Genomic DNA, 17119 nt, shown 5'->3' on the forward strand with positions numbered 1-17119 from the left:
AAGTAATACCAAATAAATACAATCATAAATTTATTGCATAAAATTGTTCGAGGTAATCCTTTAAAATATTTTACCAATTACTTTTATCGTAAAAGATATATCACATTTGTGTGTATCAATTCATTAATAAAAAAGGTGCGAACCGTGACTGGAGCAAATCGGTATATGACCGTCTAGGAAAAAAACATATTGTAAAAAAATCCTGAAACATTTATAAATTTTATACTTCACAGCTGGCATACATTAAACATTTTTTAACTTATTTATCAACAGCTAAGCATCTATTTTAAACTCTTATTAGATATGTTCAAACCTTTTATATTGACGGCAGTGATGGAGAACAAAAAGAACTACTGTAACAATATAAACGTATTCAACTTACCGCCAAACGTCGACGAATTCGAACAACAGACGCTGGCGTAAGCATTGTCCTTTGGGTCACATTTACCAAAACCAGTCTTCCACTCATCACTAATACAGTCTGAAAAATTGCTTCCGTTTTTTTCACACTTAAAGTTTTCTAGTTGATAGTCGGGGTAATCAGGAATAAAGACTTTGTCATCTTTTCGAGAATATCTGTAAAGAAATATAGGAATGAAATAATCATAATTGGGAGCAATGTCTTTGAAGAAGTAACTAGAGATTAAGTTGAGATTAAGTTGTATGCATCATATTCGTATTGAAAGTGTACCAGGAATTTGTTGAGACAGAATTTGTGATATACCTGTATCTCACTTAAGGATTTAAAACATTTAATTGTTGTCATGAATATCAAGAGTGCAATGAATATTAATTTATAAAAAAATCATTGTTGTGTTCAGTCTTCTCCATATTCGCATATTCAATAATAAACAAAATTCTTATAAGGTTTGTAGAATGAAACATATAAATATACACAATTTTGATACATTATATACCAAGTAACTAAGCCTGAAATGGGTTTAGGTATTAGGTGTATTTTGCCCATATCGTCTACTTTTCAATGCTATTACTATTACAACTCACATACGTTGCTCCTCTAGATACAGTCAGTAGTCTTTTAGACAAGTATCTACATCTTTATTTGAGCCGCGTCATGACAAAACCAACGTAGTGCGTTTGCGACCAGCATGGATCCAGACCAGCCTGCGAATCCGCGCAGTCTTATCAGGATCCATGCTGTTCGTTTACCAACCCTATTACAAGTAGAAAAACTGATAGCGAACAGCATGGATCCTGATCAGACTGTGCGGACGCGCAGGCTGGTCTGGATCCATGCTGGTCGCAAACGCACTATGTTGGTTTTGTCATGACGCGGCTTATTTCTATACCAGATTACATGTACAGAATATACAACAAAATGACAAAAATAAATTCCAAGTTATTGTTAAACGGGTTGATGCTAAATAGATAAAGAAAAAGCCGCATATATTCCTTAAAACAATTTAATGACATCCAAATAATTATTACATTTTTTCGGAATGGAAAAGTGCTACCAAGAAAATAGTAAAGAATGAGCAATATATAACATATTATTGAAACGATTATCATTTACACGTTTTTAGAACGTCAATAAGTATTTGCATGTTTTGCTTTTTTTTAACATACAATTGGCATGAACGTTTTAAAGTTTCATCATGGAATCGTTCTGGTCAATATGCGGTCTATAAATTTATATAGTCACAAAAATCATACTTATAGTTCAGTTGCCTGCATACTGCCGCCGCTTCATTTTCCCCAAAGTTCATATCACAAACTTTGCCCCATCTTTCACCAGCGTGTCTCCTTACTTCAACTCGGCCTTGATTTCCCGCTTGTCCATCTGTGAGTCTTACATCAACTGTAATGTTCAATGCATAAAATAATATATTTTAGTTCACAGCTGAATGAATTTAAATGTTATTAGACACTTGTGTGATGAGAAGCAACAGTTAGTGTTAAGGTATATACATTGCATATTAATTATTGAAGATGCACACATAAAGATCGAGGTATATACTATTTGGGACTTATTTATTGGGTCTGATTTAAAGGAAATTATAAATGGATTTTGAGAAATGTCATGCCATTTCAGCTTTTCTATCCTTTTATTTTTTTACTAGTGTTGATTAAATAGAAAGAATAGCTTTACCATCATTGGAACTTCCTAACATATATTTTCACAATTTTATGTCAGATACCCATTATGTTTCATGACTAATCCAATAATAGCAGCTTTAATGATTGATTTCTCTGTGTGTGTGAATGATTTAATAGCGATTATCGATTTAGATTTTCACCATAAACTATAATATAAATGTTAATTTCCTTACATACGTGTAGTAGAAACAACTTAAACATATTAATTATTCTTCCCCTATATTTATTTGAAAAGGACATGTTTAGATCTGAATATGAGATTAATGTATTGTAAAATTGTTAACATTTGTATGGCGATGTTTAATTGTACAAGTCAAAAATAAAGTATATGTTCTGTTCTGGGATGCATGGTCTGACAATTGATTCAATTAAATGGACATGGTTGTTTGTTGTTTTTTTTCCCGGCAAATACCGTTCACCTTTTCACGCCAACGACACCACCACTTTGTCCCCACTTCGCTATAACTTAACTTTACTTTGTGCTTAAGTAGTATATGTATATTTTCTATTTATACCTTCTTAGTGATAAATAGCCTACTTATGAAGTGATGATATTATCTGGTTGTCCTACTTAGATCTATAAATACATGTATTTGAATAATGAATACCGGAAGTAAAAGGATCGGTCAGTGTCAAGTTGAAGATGTAGACCTCTTAATTTGCTTTTCAAACAACCTAAACCTTAATCTTTATGTACCAAAATCGATATATGTAATTTTATTGGTAAAAAATATTTACTACGATTTTTTAAGAATTAAAAAGAGCTTCAGTGTTAAAGCAAGTTTTAATTAGAACATACCTGTATTAACAGTTGTAATAATTCCACCTAGGACGATAGCACCAAGACAATATACATTTAAGACATCCTTATTATGTGTAAATATTGCTTAAAGAGAAATCAAAAATCATAATTTTCCCTTAACAATACCATTGTAGAACTACGCGTCTCTTTTCGATTCACCGATCCACTTATGAACATTTTTTCTACTCTTCACTGTCGATGATTTTATCGGAGTTTCATTTTTATATATTCATTGTCCTTATTCAGTTCACAATATAAACCAACATAGTGGATTAGTAATTGGACTAAAGAGTTATCTTCCTGAAGGAACAAATACTTTTATTTAAAGCTGCTCACTCGCACACTTTACATGCCAATGTACATTGTAATTATAAGAGTATAAGAGTAATTATAATATTTAGACGATGTTAAAATATGAACCTGTTGCTTTATATCGATGCAAATCGATTCATTTTCACATGTAAATTAAAGCAGCACCCTGCTAGGTTCAGGCTAATTTTCATGATCTTAAATGTATTAAAAAGTAGAATATTTTGAAATGAACAAGGAAAATAACTTAAACATTGCAAACATCACTTGTAATCCACGTAAATTACCAAAAAGTGGCAAAGAAATATGGTGATACATAATAACATACTGCAAAATCAGTCCTAAATAGCACATAGCAAATAAATTATAATTTGAATCTTACATCTTTTTACTTTTTGTAAAATCTAAGTACATTTTTGTCAAGTTTGATTTTCTTAAAATATATTGGCTCACCTGGAGGCATGTAACTTTAATCACTCGTGGGCATCAGTCGTCAACCGGTCAAAAATTATGCAACGGTCTTTAGTAATCTTGTTCTGCTTTTATTAAAAACTGTTTTTATTTAATTTCATCTATTAGTTTAATAGTATTGTTTTTTTATTTGTAAGTTTTTGACTGATATCAATTAATGCATTTTGTTTATGTAATGCACGTGGTTTTACTAATACTATCAAATATGTATGCATATAGAAGAGAATTATAATAACAACAATACAATACATTGAATTGAATTGACCAGTAATTTACGTACATGTACATACGTGAAAGTAGAAGTATGGACATATAAAAAGAAAAGAAAATAAAGAAAAAATACAGAAATACTGGTATAACAAATCGATCCTAATTAATATATTAAGTTGTTCGTACATATGAAAATTATTTTAAACCGTTTTAAAGTCGGTACATTGATACTTAATATCTATAGAATAAAACAAGACAAGTATGTTATTGCTATATTTCTCCTATTGTATCACATTTATTAACATTTCATGCATCGGCTGTTTCGCATACCCCAAGTGACAATTTGCACGGTATTTTAAAGTTCTATTCGCTAGTTTGCTCTTATAAAGGTATTAAAATTTAGAAGAAAACTTGAACAAAAGTTACATTCAGAAAGATAAACGATTCGTATTTAGATTACAAGTGACAATGGCAGGACTTACTGGTGATGCAAGACGTGTTAAGAAAGATGTCCTAGCGGATCTAGTGTCACTAAAACACGATTGTCAAAACTGCATCATGGAAGCTTCAATGCGGAAGGCAGTTCTTGCAGAATCGGAAAAAGACATTAAGAAAGATTTGAAAGTAATAATAAATAAACTGAACATGCTGCTGAAAATGATTCATGACAACGCCAGATTTGTCGCCTCGCAAGAAGTTACAAAAGAAACAGAAAAAGTAAACGATGAAATAATATTCCTTGAGGAGTAGCACAAGAGGTTTGTTGTATCATCAGTGAACTTATCTACGATTATTTCAATATTTCAAAAATTTTACATTTTTTATATTTAAGTGACGAACAGTAGCCGGTGGTAGGGGTCCTGGTCGGCAGTTTGCATTGCCTTCCGTGAAAGGGCTCAATAAAACTACACCTTCACTTTGAATTGTGCCGTGTTTGGGAACTTCCAAATTTACCATTTATATTATCCTCGACTACCGTAAATCCGCGACGCTAAGCATTCTCCGGTGTAACAAACAATAAAAGGTCAACAAGTAGAAAATATACGTCACTAACCTGCTAAAAAATTATTTCTTCAAAATTCTCACGAATATTTCACATGTATAATCTTCAACAAGTGTCAATGTCACCTTTTGTTTACATTTTACAATGGAGGCGGCCATTTTGTTTCACTTCCCGCCATTCGCGGATGTGACGTAATCCCATAGTTCTTTGCAAAAAAGTACAATTAGGCCACATCTAAGTTTGAATATTTGGTTTTGGTCACTACTTGGTCCAAAGTGAGCATTTAATTAAATATAACGGTTCTAACACATTTAACAGATTAACAGTAATATGAAATTAGGTGCTACCTAAACATTGAAAATTGAATTATACTTTTTTGTTGAATGAAATGTTTCTGGTGGCTAGAGACTGACATGTCCCACACTATAGAACATTTACCAACATTATTTACGTGCAAAAGAAAATGTGTTGCAAAGTAAAATTAAATTGATATTATGAAAACAATCAGTGATGAAGAAGGGGTTTCATTTAAATTTTTGGTTCAATTTGTTAATATATTTTGTGTTTAAAGACAGTAAACATAGGATGAAACTTGTTCCCTTTGCCTAGGAGAACAGCATAATTATTCAGCTGCAATATAAATACCCTCTTTGCATGTGTATCTATACCCATAATCAGACATAGGCTGAAAATGTTTAACTAGATAAGCCTCTTCAAGCTGACTAAACAAAGGTGCTGAGCCCATTACAAAATTTTCTGGGTCAACTTTGCCAAAACTCCTGTCTCTTTAATGTGTTTTTGGCACACAATACATTTAGGATGCCCCGAGGACAGATACACCATCTTCCCAACAAATTTGTTAGCATTTATCAGTGCTGTTGGGGAATATAGTCTGAAGATTTTCTTCATTGACTGTGGGTTAAGCTTAAAATAATAAAAAAAAATATTCAAAAATACAGGACTGAAAATTTAACAAAAAACATATGATTGGCCTTATTTTTTGATAAGTGGCGGGTAATTCCATATATGGAAAGTTACTATGAAGCAGACGAATTTTTATTTTTTTGAAATTCAGACAATTGTGCATTAAAAATGGATTTTAAAAGTTATAGAAATTTGGGGATAAGGAAAATGGTAAGTTTTACATTGAAAATAGTTTTGAAGGCTCTTACATGTTTAAACAGCATTATTTTTGTTAATGTTTTTGAGGTCAAAGTAAATTCACCCTAGAGAAAAAATTTCCCACGGTCACGCATGCGCAGAAACCAGTTAGTCCGAGACTATCATAGATACAAAGATTGCCGCGAATCTACGGTAGTCGCGAAATAAGGGGAGTTGATGATATACTATTTTATATAAACATATTAGATTAGATTAGATAAAAGAATACTTGTGTTTTAATGGTTGCAAATGCCAGCAAAATTATTCAGATATGGTTATTACGGGTAAAACGTGCATATCTACTTAGTTGGTTCGTTGGTTGGTTCGTTGGTTAATTAGTTCTTTCGCTCGTTCGTTCGCTCGCTAGCTAGCTAGCTAGCGTTTGTTTGTTTGTTCTTTGTTTGTTTGTTTGCTTGTTTGTAACATATATCACATTATCATAAAAACATGAAAGATGATTTTCTTCGACTGAAAAGTAAAATTATCAATGTATAAAACGCACGACCTAAAGTAAACTGTTTGTAATAAACATTAAAATATGTGTATTTCAGCCGGGCAGAAATGGAAGAATATGTTAAAGACAAGACATCAAATACAAATATGAAACATTACAAGTAGGAAAGGAAAAATGCGAAGAAACAAGAGAAAGAATTGATCAGTGTAAACTAGGCATCATGAAAAGGTCAGCAAAGTTCGTATTACATCCTTTGCTCGCACAAATTTTGGAGCAGATGGAAACTTTCTCTTTGGGAAGCAAAATGATCCTACCAGTGGAAGATGAGTTTGATGAAGAAGATGACGATGTGCAAGTATTTGATAAAACCCTGTCAGATTCACTGAAGCGGGAACCTTCATCTGACCCAATGAAGACGTCTTTTATGCGATAAAATTCATAAAAGCTAATAAAGCTTTCAAATAAGAAGAAGGGATCTGTTTCTTCTAGACTGGGCTCCAAATTGGTAATTGGTCTGTATAAAAAATATCTGTGTCAAGGCAAAGTTCGCAACTTGAATCAAATGCATCAACACCTAGAAAAGAAGAAGCACAAAAAATCTAAACTTATTACACGTTCAAAGACCAACGTTGCTGTTAAGGAAGAGGTGAATGATGAGGATGACGGAAAACATAGTTACAAGGCTATTGCCGGCCTCAAGGCGACACTGGCTGAACGTTCTGCGTCTGCTCCTTTATTCAAACTACCGAATAGGAAAGTGTGTTCATAGCAAAAAAGACAGAAGAGGCTCCCACTTTACCAGTAAAATACAAAGATTGTTTCGAGACCAAGAAACACTCCGATGGATGTTACATCACAGGTGCAGCAGTGCTGGCAAACGGACATGTTGTCCTATGCGATAGTGTACACGACTCACTGCAAGCATTCGACGTCGAATTTCAGAGATGATATGTCCGCATCCATGGGTACTGGCCGCGGTTTCAGACACAGCAGTCGCTGTCACTTTACATGTAATAGAAAGAGCACCGAAACACGAGGCTATCTGATTTGTACAAGGGGGCGTAGCCCCCGAGTATTAATCAGATTGCCGAGTGTTTTGGTGTTCTTTCTCTTTTGTATCATAGTCAAACATAAAAGCACGTTCCCTGTTGTCACAATATGAAACCCCGGCAAAAATGAACCAATGAACGAACATCTGAATATGAGATTTCTGTCGCTTTCCCTTTCTCTGCCGTCACAATATGTAAACCCTAGCAAAAATGAGCCAATCAATGGGCATGCTTTGGAGTGCGGGTAACTAATACCCGCACTCCAGTTAACGCACTGTGCATGTATATGTATACGATTTAACCCTGACACATTTTCAACAGAAAGGTCTCCAAACTATGATACAATATGATCATAACGTCATACTCGTACAAGCAGTAAACGAGTTGGATAGAATAAACGAGAAGGATATAATATTGAAATGTAAACATGTAAAACATCTTTGTTGTATGACATTAAGTACTATGCATACAGAATATATATCATTTGCATTAAAGGGGACATTCATATTGTTGGTCTAAAAGGGAGAGAGTACGGAGTTATCAGAACAAAAATGCCACCAAATATTTTAAAATACTTCGATATAGATGAAAAGAATGAAAATGTTATCATATCAGGGGATAGTTTGCTTGAATTTCCAAGGGTTGCCTTTATGGAACTTCAAAACACAAAACAAGTCACGTTTAGTATGCACGGGTATTCTTTTTTACAAAGGATATATTCTTATTTGTGATTGGGAAAATAATTGTTTGGTGGAGATATATGAGGACGGCCAGAGGATGAGGACAGTATATATCGCTAGGATTGAGAAACCTGTGGCAGAAAACGGTGGTGATATATTTGTTACATAGGGAGATATGGAACTATCTGAAGATAAAACGAAAAGCGTGAAAGTACTGCAACTTGATATGGTTGAAAAATGCGATACTGCTAAGATTTCCTAAAGCAAATATTGGTCGATTAAAGTGTTATTGCACTGGCTTATTGTTCACCACTGTGCTGTGTAATTTATAAATTATGAAGAATTTTATTTTTTGTATTACGTTTAATAAATTATTAACACATAATTTGCCGATATTAAAAAGATATAATGAAAACATTTTTAGTTAAATCCGATGATACCCTTTTTTATTTCCCCCGATTGGGAGAACAAAAAGACATTTAAGGATAAAAAAAGCTACAAAAAGAGAGGTATTTAAATATACATGTAGATATAATAGTAATAGTAATAATATAATAATAATGATAATAATAATAGTAAAAATATTTTAATTATTATTATTACTATTATTATTGTTATTATTAAATAAAGAAAGGATACATGTAGATGTCGCATCCTCTAAATAAAAATCATATTCTTTCTAAATAAATATCTTATGATAATATCTTTAATATCTAAATATATTAAGGGTGTATCTGTGATTAACTTCTATGTGAGAAATTAATCTCAAAATATAACAATATAGTGTTTAACTATAGCGGCATTATTTAATATTTGAAATACCAAATGTTAATAATCAATTTTAAACTGATATTTTCATGGAACATATAAACAAATTATATACATGTACTTTCATTTGCATTTTAAGATGTCCTCATGTACTTCCATTCTAAATTGTGGTTCGTTTGAAATCGACGTTGTAATCTGCCATGCAAATAAAACATTATGTTGTGTTTATGTATTTTATATGACCATAGTATCCTATTAAGTCTTTTTTTCAACAAAAATAAACATATCAAATGTAATGATAGAAATCATAATAGTAAGTATATCTACATAAGACTTTTTTTATTTCAAGAGGGATATTGTTCCAGATCTCCTTACTAGATGGGTTGTTTATGTCTTTCTTCCGTGTAGATCTAAGTATGTACATTGTATGTCTTCTAAGATAACGCAATTAGGTTAGAAACATAATTTATTTTGCAGTATTCATCACTTTATAAACATTTAGTCTAGAAAAGTAATATCTTATATATGGAAAAGGTAACAATTTAAATTAGATGTTGAAACTTTCAAGCGAATTGGTGTCGACGGGTTTCATTAAAATAACTCTGGCAGTTCTTTTCTAATATTTTGTAATCCTATAAAGGTCTGGTCTGTTAATTTTTTTACCAAGTAATACAACCATGCTAAAAATCGGACTATGTATTAACAATTATAAAATCATTGTTTCATTCCGTGTAAGAAAAAATTGAGTTCTTCTCAACAAGCTTTATTAGTACAAGTTTCCATCAACGCCAGAATATTTTTCTTTTTTAATTATCAAAATAATATATTTAATACTTCAATCGTTCTTGTCCATTTTCTTAAAATATATATATGCATACTTCGGTTCTACTAAACAGATAAGTAAAAATCTAATTGTCGATCCGAGAGTTACATACTGCACTGGTATTAAGGGTTTTGATTATCTCGATTTGATTAAATGGAAGCTGTAAACATGCAACTTAGATAAATTGAAAACTGTATTTAGAAATGTATAACTCCACATTTGCGACATGTAGAAATGTAAACGATAGAACGTACACAAAACGTTTAATGCTGTGGATCATGACGTTGAGAATGTATCTGCATCAGTTGACACTCTCAGATTGACAACACCACACATTCCTTTTACATTCTAATGCGATTAACATTTGTAAACGATTTTGCAACTTCCATATATGGTATTATCACGGAAATAGACAAAAATTAGTAGGCGGAGTCAATTTGCACGAAAGCAGAATTTAAAGAGAGGTAACTCTTGCTGGTACAAAATATTTCAAATTATTTTAAACTATTATACATTTCACCTACACCAACTGCATAACAGTTGACTTTGATTATCCTCTGATTTTGTTAAAATGTATTCAGGTACAGGATATTCTAGTAATGCGAAATTGTTTCAGATATGTTGTAACAATGTAACTACGTTTATACTGATAATGAACATAATAATATGCAAAAATTAAAGTTGGGAAATTAACATAAGGGAATGTTTCCAAAATATAACGACACAAACCACTGTATTTGTTATTATTAGGCTTTGTGTGCCTTCAAACGTTACAATGGTTGTACTCACACACTTGTCAATTTACATTCAGCAAACATGTACGAGAATGCGATACATGGAAGTTGATTTTGGCAACAGGAATAAAGAGAACTGAATAGTAAGCCTGCGCCTTTTTTATGAAAATGACATTATGCCTATCCAATGGTATATACTGAGTGAACTGGTGAAAGTCAAAATAAGTTCACTTTATGCCATTATTCCTTTCAAGTTTATCATTTATTTTGCATGAAAGATAAATAACTCGCATGGCCCACGAAAATTTCTAAAGATATCCATCGGAAATTATCTGTAACGTTTAATTTTCAAAAAAGAGTGGGCAGTATTTTTATATTTTAAGAATATTTATATTTTATTCTTAACGTCTTTCAATATCAAGTGTTGGTAACGAGAAAAATATTTTCATTACCGGTAAGCTACTAAAACAGAGCTACCGCTATTATAAATTACGTAAATATTTTACAAAATTTTATAATCGTAACTTTGATTTAATTTCAAAATTCAATAGTGATCTAAAAACACTTCTGTGACAAGGGATTAGCCAGCCTGATTTTTAAGGGAATGTTGTTTATAAACTTCGTAAAATCTTGGGTCATTGTAATTTTTCTGTTGTGTTTACTAAAATTATTAAACGTTTTATTAAAAGGGGTTATGACCCTACTATTTAAAGACATACCGCATGCTTAGTGTTCAACACATTTACTGTTGGACATTACGCTGTCCTCTTTTGATTACATCTGACGGACCAAGTGGGAGACTCTGTGATGGACAGTTCTTAAAGCCCTTTGGGACTGAATTGCCTGAATGTTTGTCTTCTGTCTTGCTTCGTCGGGCCCTTGTATGTGATTTTCTTGTTGCTCTGTCTTCCTTTAAGACATCGAGTACTTTTGTTATGGTCATTGGGTTTCTTTTTATATGTTTCCACATGATCATTTTGGTGTTTTACTTATTTAACCTTTTGTAACCATAAGAACTGTTAGAATTTTACTTGGCGGGGATTCATGTTATTTACACTGTCTTGTTTATAGGAACATGGTGGGGCTTAGAGCGAGGTTTGGTGCACTATTAACCGGTTTAAACTCCCCAGCAGTATTTATGCTGCTGACCTTTCCAAGGCAGCGCCCCTCTATGTTCTTCAGATGTATGTCTATGTTGTTTTACACTGTTATGGTGACACTTTTGTGTCTCTTGTTGTTTCTCGTCTACGGTACGGTAAGTATCTTCCCCTTTGCCCCTAGGTTTTATTTATTTTAGTTATTCCCCCCCCCTTTCCCGGGTCTCATTTTCCCTTCCCATGAGCCCTTTGACTTTATCAGCCTAATATTCAATCATTTATTTGTTTTCTTTTAGTTCCTTATCAGTTACTAATTATTTATTCTTATGTAGTAGTGATTTGCCTGCTCGTGCTCTGCCTTGTGCCCTTTCCTATTTATGCCCCCACAATGTGGGAGCATATAGCGTTGCACTTGTCCGTCCGTCCGTCAGTCCGTCCGTCCGTCAGTCCGTACGTCCCGAAATCTTGTGAACGCAACTCCTCTTAAACCGGATGGCAGATTTTGCTTAAACTTACAGGGATGAACAACCTTAATGTGTAGATGGAAGGAATTTTCGCTGCGACCAAATTTAAAAGAATTATGGCCCTTTGTTGATTTTTTCACTAGATACTATGTAGAAATTTTGTGAACGCAACTCCTCTTTAACCGGATGGCAGATTTTGCTTAAACTTACAGGGATGAACAACCTTAATGTGTAGATGGGAGTAAAGGAAGGAATTTTTGCTGCGACCAAATTTAACAGAATTATGGCCCTTTGTTAATTTTTTCACTATATACTATGTAGAAATTTTGTGAACGCAACTCCTCTTAAACCGGATGGCAGATTTTGCTTAAACTTCCAGGGATTAACAACCTTAATGTGTAGATGGAAGTAAAGGAAGGAATTTTTGCTGCGACCAAATTTAACAGAATTATGGCCCTTTGTTCATTTCTTGTGGCACATGTACATGTAGTCCAAAAAATATTTGACCTAGAGTCATAAGATTGACAGAACAGTGGCATGTGGGGGCATCCGTGTCCTATGGACACATTTCTAGTTTTGTTTGGGGTCCTCCTGGGCTCCTTGCCACTGACGCTTGTTGCTGGGTCGGGTGGGGGCTGCGTTCATTGAACGCCGCCTTTCCTTGTCGATCTTGTTTATCATATTTTATTTGTCAATCACCATTATAACAGTCAATGTTTTGATATATATAGTTAATTCAGCTCATCTTAAAAATGAAAGAATGAGCATAATGACACTTTAAAGGACTTTATTGGGTTGTAAAAAATCCCAAATTTTTTTCCAAGTGTATAACCACAGAACTTTTCAAAGTTTACTATCAGTAATTCCGTTGTTTAACCAAAAACTTGTAAATGTGTCCAATTTTAATGTTGAAATAAATATTCGGTGTATCCTAGCATCTCTGTTTACATCCATTGGGAGGTATTTTGAGTCACAGGATGTGATTTCAACTTTTATTATAGCAATTTATATATATAATTGTATATAATATAAAATTTATATATTATATGTAAGCTGACGTAGGTTAAGGTCTTCTTTTATGAATTGTACTGAATCAATAACAGCTCTAAAATATGTGTATACATACTGTCAATAGCTGTAACCTAGACTTGCTGTCAATCTGATCAAAAGCAAAGAGCTATTTTTATGTACATGAAATACTACACATAATGTTTAGTAAGTTTTGTAAGTGTTGGCTTTCTTAGAGAAAAAATAAACAAGGTATACATAACTTGATAATCAACACACATTATTTTGGACTCTAATATATTTTTGGAAAAAAAAGTAAAAAAGGGAAAATATATCTATACAGTATGGTAAAAATAAATAGTTATGCACGAAATAGTACATACAACTTTTTAATTTTACTATTGTGAAAAGATTTTTTCTTGTCAAGTCATACGCTAGATGAAGGTTACTTATGTAATGGAAAATGCTACTACTAGGAAAAACAACAGCCAGAATTTGGTCTGCATCAGTATTTAGTCGTATCAAAATCTCTATCAGTTGTTGACTTGAAAATTTGAAAGGTGCAAGGTAGCAGCTTAACTGTTAATGTAACTCATTTATTTGTCGTTGAATATCCTCATATCAATTGTATTTTCTTCCTTGAAAAAATATTTAACGGTAACCTCAGACAGTATGTAAACTGGTGAGTTGGTGAGTTTTTAAAAAAAAAATTAGTTTCTTTTTCAAGGAAATGTGGAATCTACAACGTTTCAAAACTTATATGCCTATAATCATTTAAAGTCCGCTGATGATTGAATAAAGGCATAGAATGGCAATCATGCAAGTGAATTATGTTTGATGAATAACTAAACACCTTAAAGGTGTGGTAAACGGAAACTACGCCGGTGCGTGTTCTTGGCTGACGGTAAATACTGAAAATTAGCGGATAAATACGTTTATTTACGATGATGTAGTGGGCGAGATAACGATAGTTGACTGTAGATGAATATACTTTATACAGACAGATTACATTAAGTGATAAATATATACATTTTTCATATCAACACATTTAAAACAACACATGCTAGATCTTCAAAATATTTCAAATTTAATTTAAAAAAGCGTCTTATGGTACTTCATATCCTCTTTCTTTCAGGCCACGTGAGTGACGCATATGTGTTCAAGAGTGCTACTGTCACTTTCGGTCAAAGTTTTCAAGGAAACCAGTTTTTCAGGACAGGGAGGCAGGCTACAGAAAATAATGTGTGTTTCGATTATGGGAAAAAGGGCCCCTCCAGAGGGCAATACACACAGCATCAGAAGTTTTGAGTACAAAAAAATAAAAGGCATGATGAGATCAGTGATAAGTATTTAATTTTTTTTGCTTACAAATGAATTCCGATTTCTTTGAATTACAAGAGTACAGCAGAAAAATGTTAAAACTATTGAAGTTAAATGACGGTTTAAACATAATAAAGAGTGTTGTGAAGAAATATGAGCCATTGAAGTTGTTATTGAAACAATCACTAAAGGATATAAATAACCATTTATATACACCTCAAAAATGTTTTATTGAAATAATGAGTCAGCCCCAAAATTTCATTTTGTAAAAAAATCAATAGTAGAATTGCAGTAAAGTAAACGAATTGTCTAAACCCCATTCTTTTCATATATTGCTCACAGGTTTTGTAAATAAGCAAGGTAAGAAAAGGTTGATTTAACATGTGAGAAGTTGTTAATAAAATGTTATGGAAAGAGAAAAATAAGATTGGAGGGCTGCTTTAGACTTTTCCAAAAGGACGGTTTTGTTTTTATTGTTGATTTATCTCAAGGATATTATCCACCACACCAAACTCATTTAGTGTTTTCTATCAAAGGAAGATATTTCTGTTTAACGGAATTACCAATTGGTTTCAGTACTGTCCATTTTATATTTACTAAACTTATCAGGTAAATGATTAAACATTTGTGTGGAAATGAAATAAAAATAGTATTCTGCTGAACTAAATTTAATCGTTTTGATTCTAAGTTTTACGACAGAGACTGTTGATGCTTTTACCAAAGATAATACGGGTGTCGTAAATTGGATAGTACCCATTTATAATTGGTTAATAAAGTTGTCTTAACTATATTGTGTTCCTGCTAAAAAGGGATGATTTTGATGAACATATGTTGTCCTTACTTTATAAGAAAAATTTTGATGAGCATAATGTTGTCCCTTCTAAATACACTGTTGTACACCGTCCACCGGATATAGCCCCGATAAACACCGAAAACGAAAGTAGAAAGCTGCACACCGAGTACGACCAAGGTAATGTTTTAACATTTTTCTTAATCATAACTTCATTCATTTTTCCAAACTAAACAATATTGCGAAGCTAAATATGTCTAGTTTTAGAGCGGTGTTTGCTTTTGTCTGCAAATTAAATAATTTTTGTTAAATTGGTGATAAAATGTAGTGTATTTGTTGACATTTGCGAACGATGTTGATATTTACCACTAAATCAAGCACAAAACGCATTTGCCGTATCAAATTCTGCCGTTAATACAAACTATAGTCATCCCTCTACTTATATTTGAGTTTTCACCCTTCAACTCGAGCTGCTTTGAACAAAATTTGCGAAAAACTGCCTTGCCTTGTGTACAAAGTCTAGCACGGATGTGTACGGGTTGTAGATGGAAAACTGTTAGCGATTGTGCGGGGTGTAGTAGGTCACCAATGTCATTTTCTGCAAAATAAATTCTGTACCAGAGCATATACACGTGCGCTGATGAGGAAAACGATTTATGTCGGGATCAGGGATTGTGAAGTGAATGATTTTAATTATATAAAGGGTAAAAATGTTTGATTAAATTGTAAACATGTTACGCAACATGTATATCAATTGCAGTAAACAGTTTCCGTCCTGCTATACCACTTTTTATGCGTGACTGTAAGTTAATAGGAAAAATGTAAAACTCAAAAGACCACAATTCCATTCCATTATCAATTTGGTAGAAACACAGACACTTTTTTGGAAGCGAATATAAGGCATTTATAATGGCATTACTCCAGTATATACAATTATTTTAATAGTATATACTGGAGTAATGCCATTATAAAACCTTATATTCGCTTCTTAACAAGTGTCTGTGGGTAGAACATTATGTACAGGAAATTCTATAATTTGTCTTAAACAATTTCAAACGATGTTCGAGTTATGCATTGTGAACTAAACTTGATCTAAACTTGTTTTATTGGTTTATTATGTCACCGGTCTTAAGACTTTATTGAAAAACAAACATTTGTTAATGAGCTTTGGTAAAATAGCCGCCTTAAATAGTTAGGTTAATCATTAGATTTATCTTTGTGGAGTACTATATTACTGGCTATAAAGTCTTTCATATTTTTTTTGCAGTCAAACTCGGGTGACCTCACTTGTGATTTCGATATTGTTTAATAAATACAACGCTGCCGCTAATATGCTGCTACTTTTTCTGAAAATGATTATGATGACGAAAAAGTGATCATGTTTTTAAACAACATTTCCAAGACGAAAAACAGTGTTTTGAGCCTAGATAGGGTAATTGTTTCACTGTTAGGCCTCAAAATTGGGAGGGGGTTGAAACGCCGTCAAAACAAGTGTTAATGAGGTAAAGGGCCTTGCTTTATATGACAGATTTTGATGAGCATATGTTGTCCCTGCTAAATGGGGAATACTTGGCGATGAACATTTTTGTCCCTTCTTAATAGGGAATGATTTGTATGTACAAATGATGTCCATGTTTAATAGGGAACAGTTTGTGTGAAGAAAATTTGTTATGTCATTCCTGTTTAAATAGGAAGATATTGTATGGACATAGATCATGTTGTTCCTGCTTAATAGGAAATACATTTTTGTTAATCATAGATTGTTGTTACTTGATATGCTTAATCGGAAATAGAGTAAGACGTATAAATACCTTACTAACGCTTTAACGGAGTTTTTGTGATGATCATTGATTATATT

General features: G+C 32.7%; 1 protein-coding gene across 2 annotated transcripts in view; it reads right to left on the reverse strand.

Annotated features, from left to right (window-relative positions):
- LOC132731271 (uncharacterized) overlaps positions 1-17119 on the reverse strand; it is a 53535-nt gene that overhangs the window by 22617 nt on the left and 13799 nt on the right. Inside the window, exons 1-3 of one of the 2 annotated variants that reach the window (XM_060717428.1) lie at positions 2918-3049; positions 1675-1819; positions 383-576 (exon numbers count right to left, since the gene is read on the reverse strand). In XM_060717428.1, the coding sequence (XP_060573411.1) occupies positions 383-576; positions 1675-1727 (247 nt within the window). In that variant the 5' untranslated portion in view covers positions 1728-1819; positions 2918-3049. Of the gene's footprint in view, positions 1-382; positions 577-1674; positions 1820-2917; positions 3050-17119 lie in introns of those variants that run through there. The other variant, XM_060717427.1, reaches the window with a different exon arrangement.

Source organism: Ruditapes philippinarum, unplaced genomic scaffold, assembly GCF_026571515.1.
Source record: "Ruditapes philippinarum isolate M1 unplaced genomic scaffold, ASM2657151v2 ctg4563_1_1_1_1, whole genome shotgun sequence".
Classification (NCBI taxonomy): domain Eukaryota; kingdom Metazoa; phylum Mollusca; class Bivalvia; order Venerida; family Veneridae; genus Ruditapes; species Ruditapes philippinarum.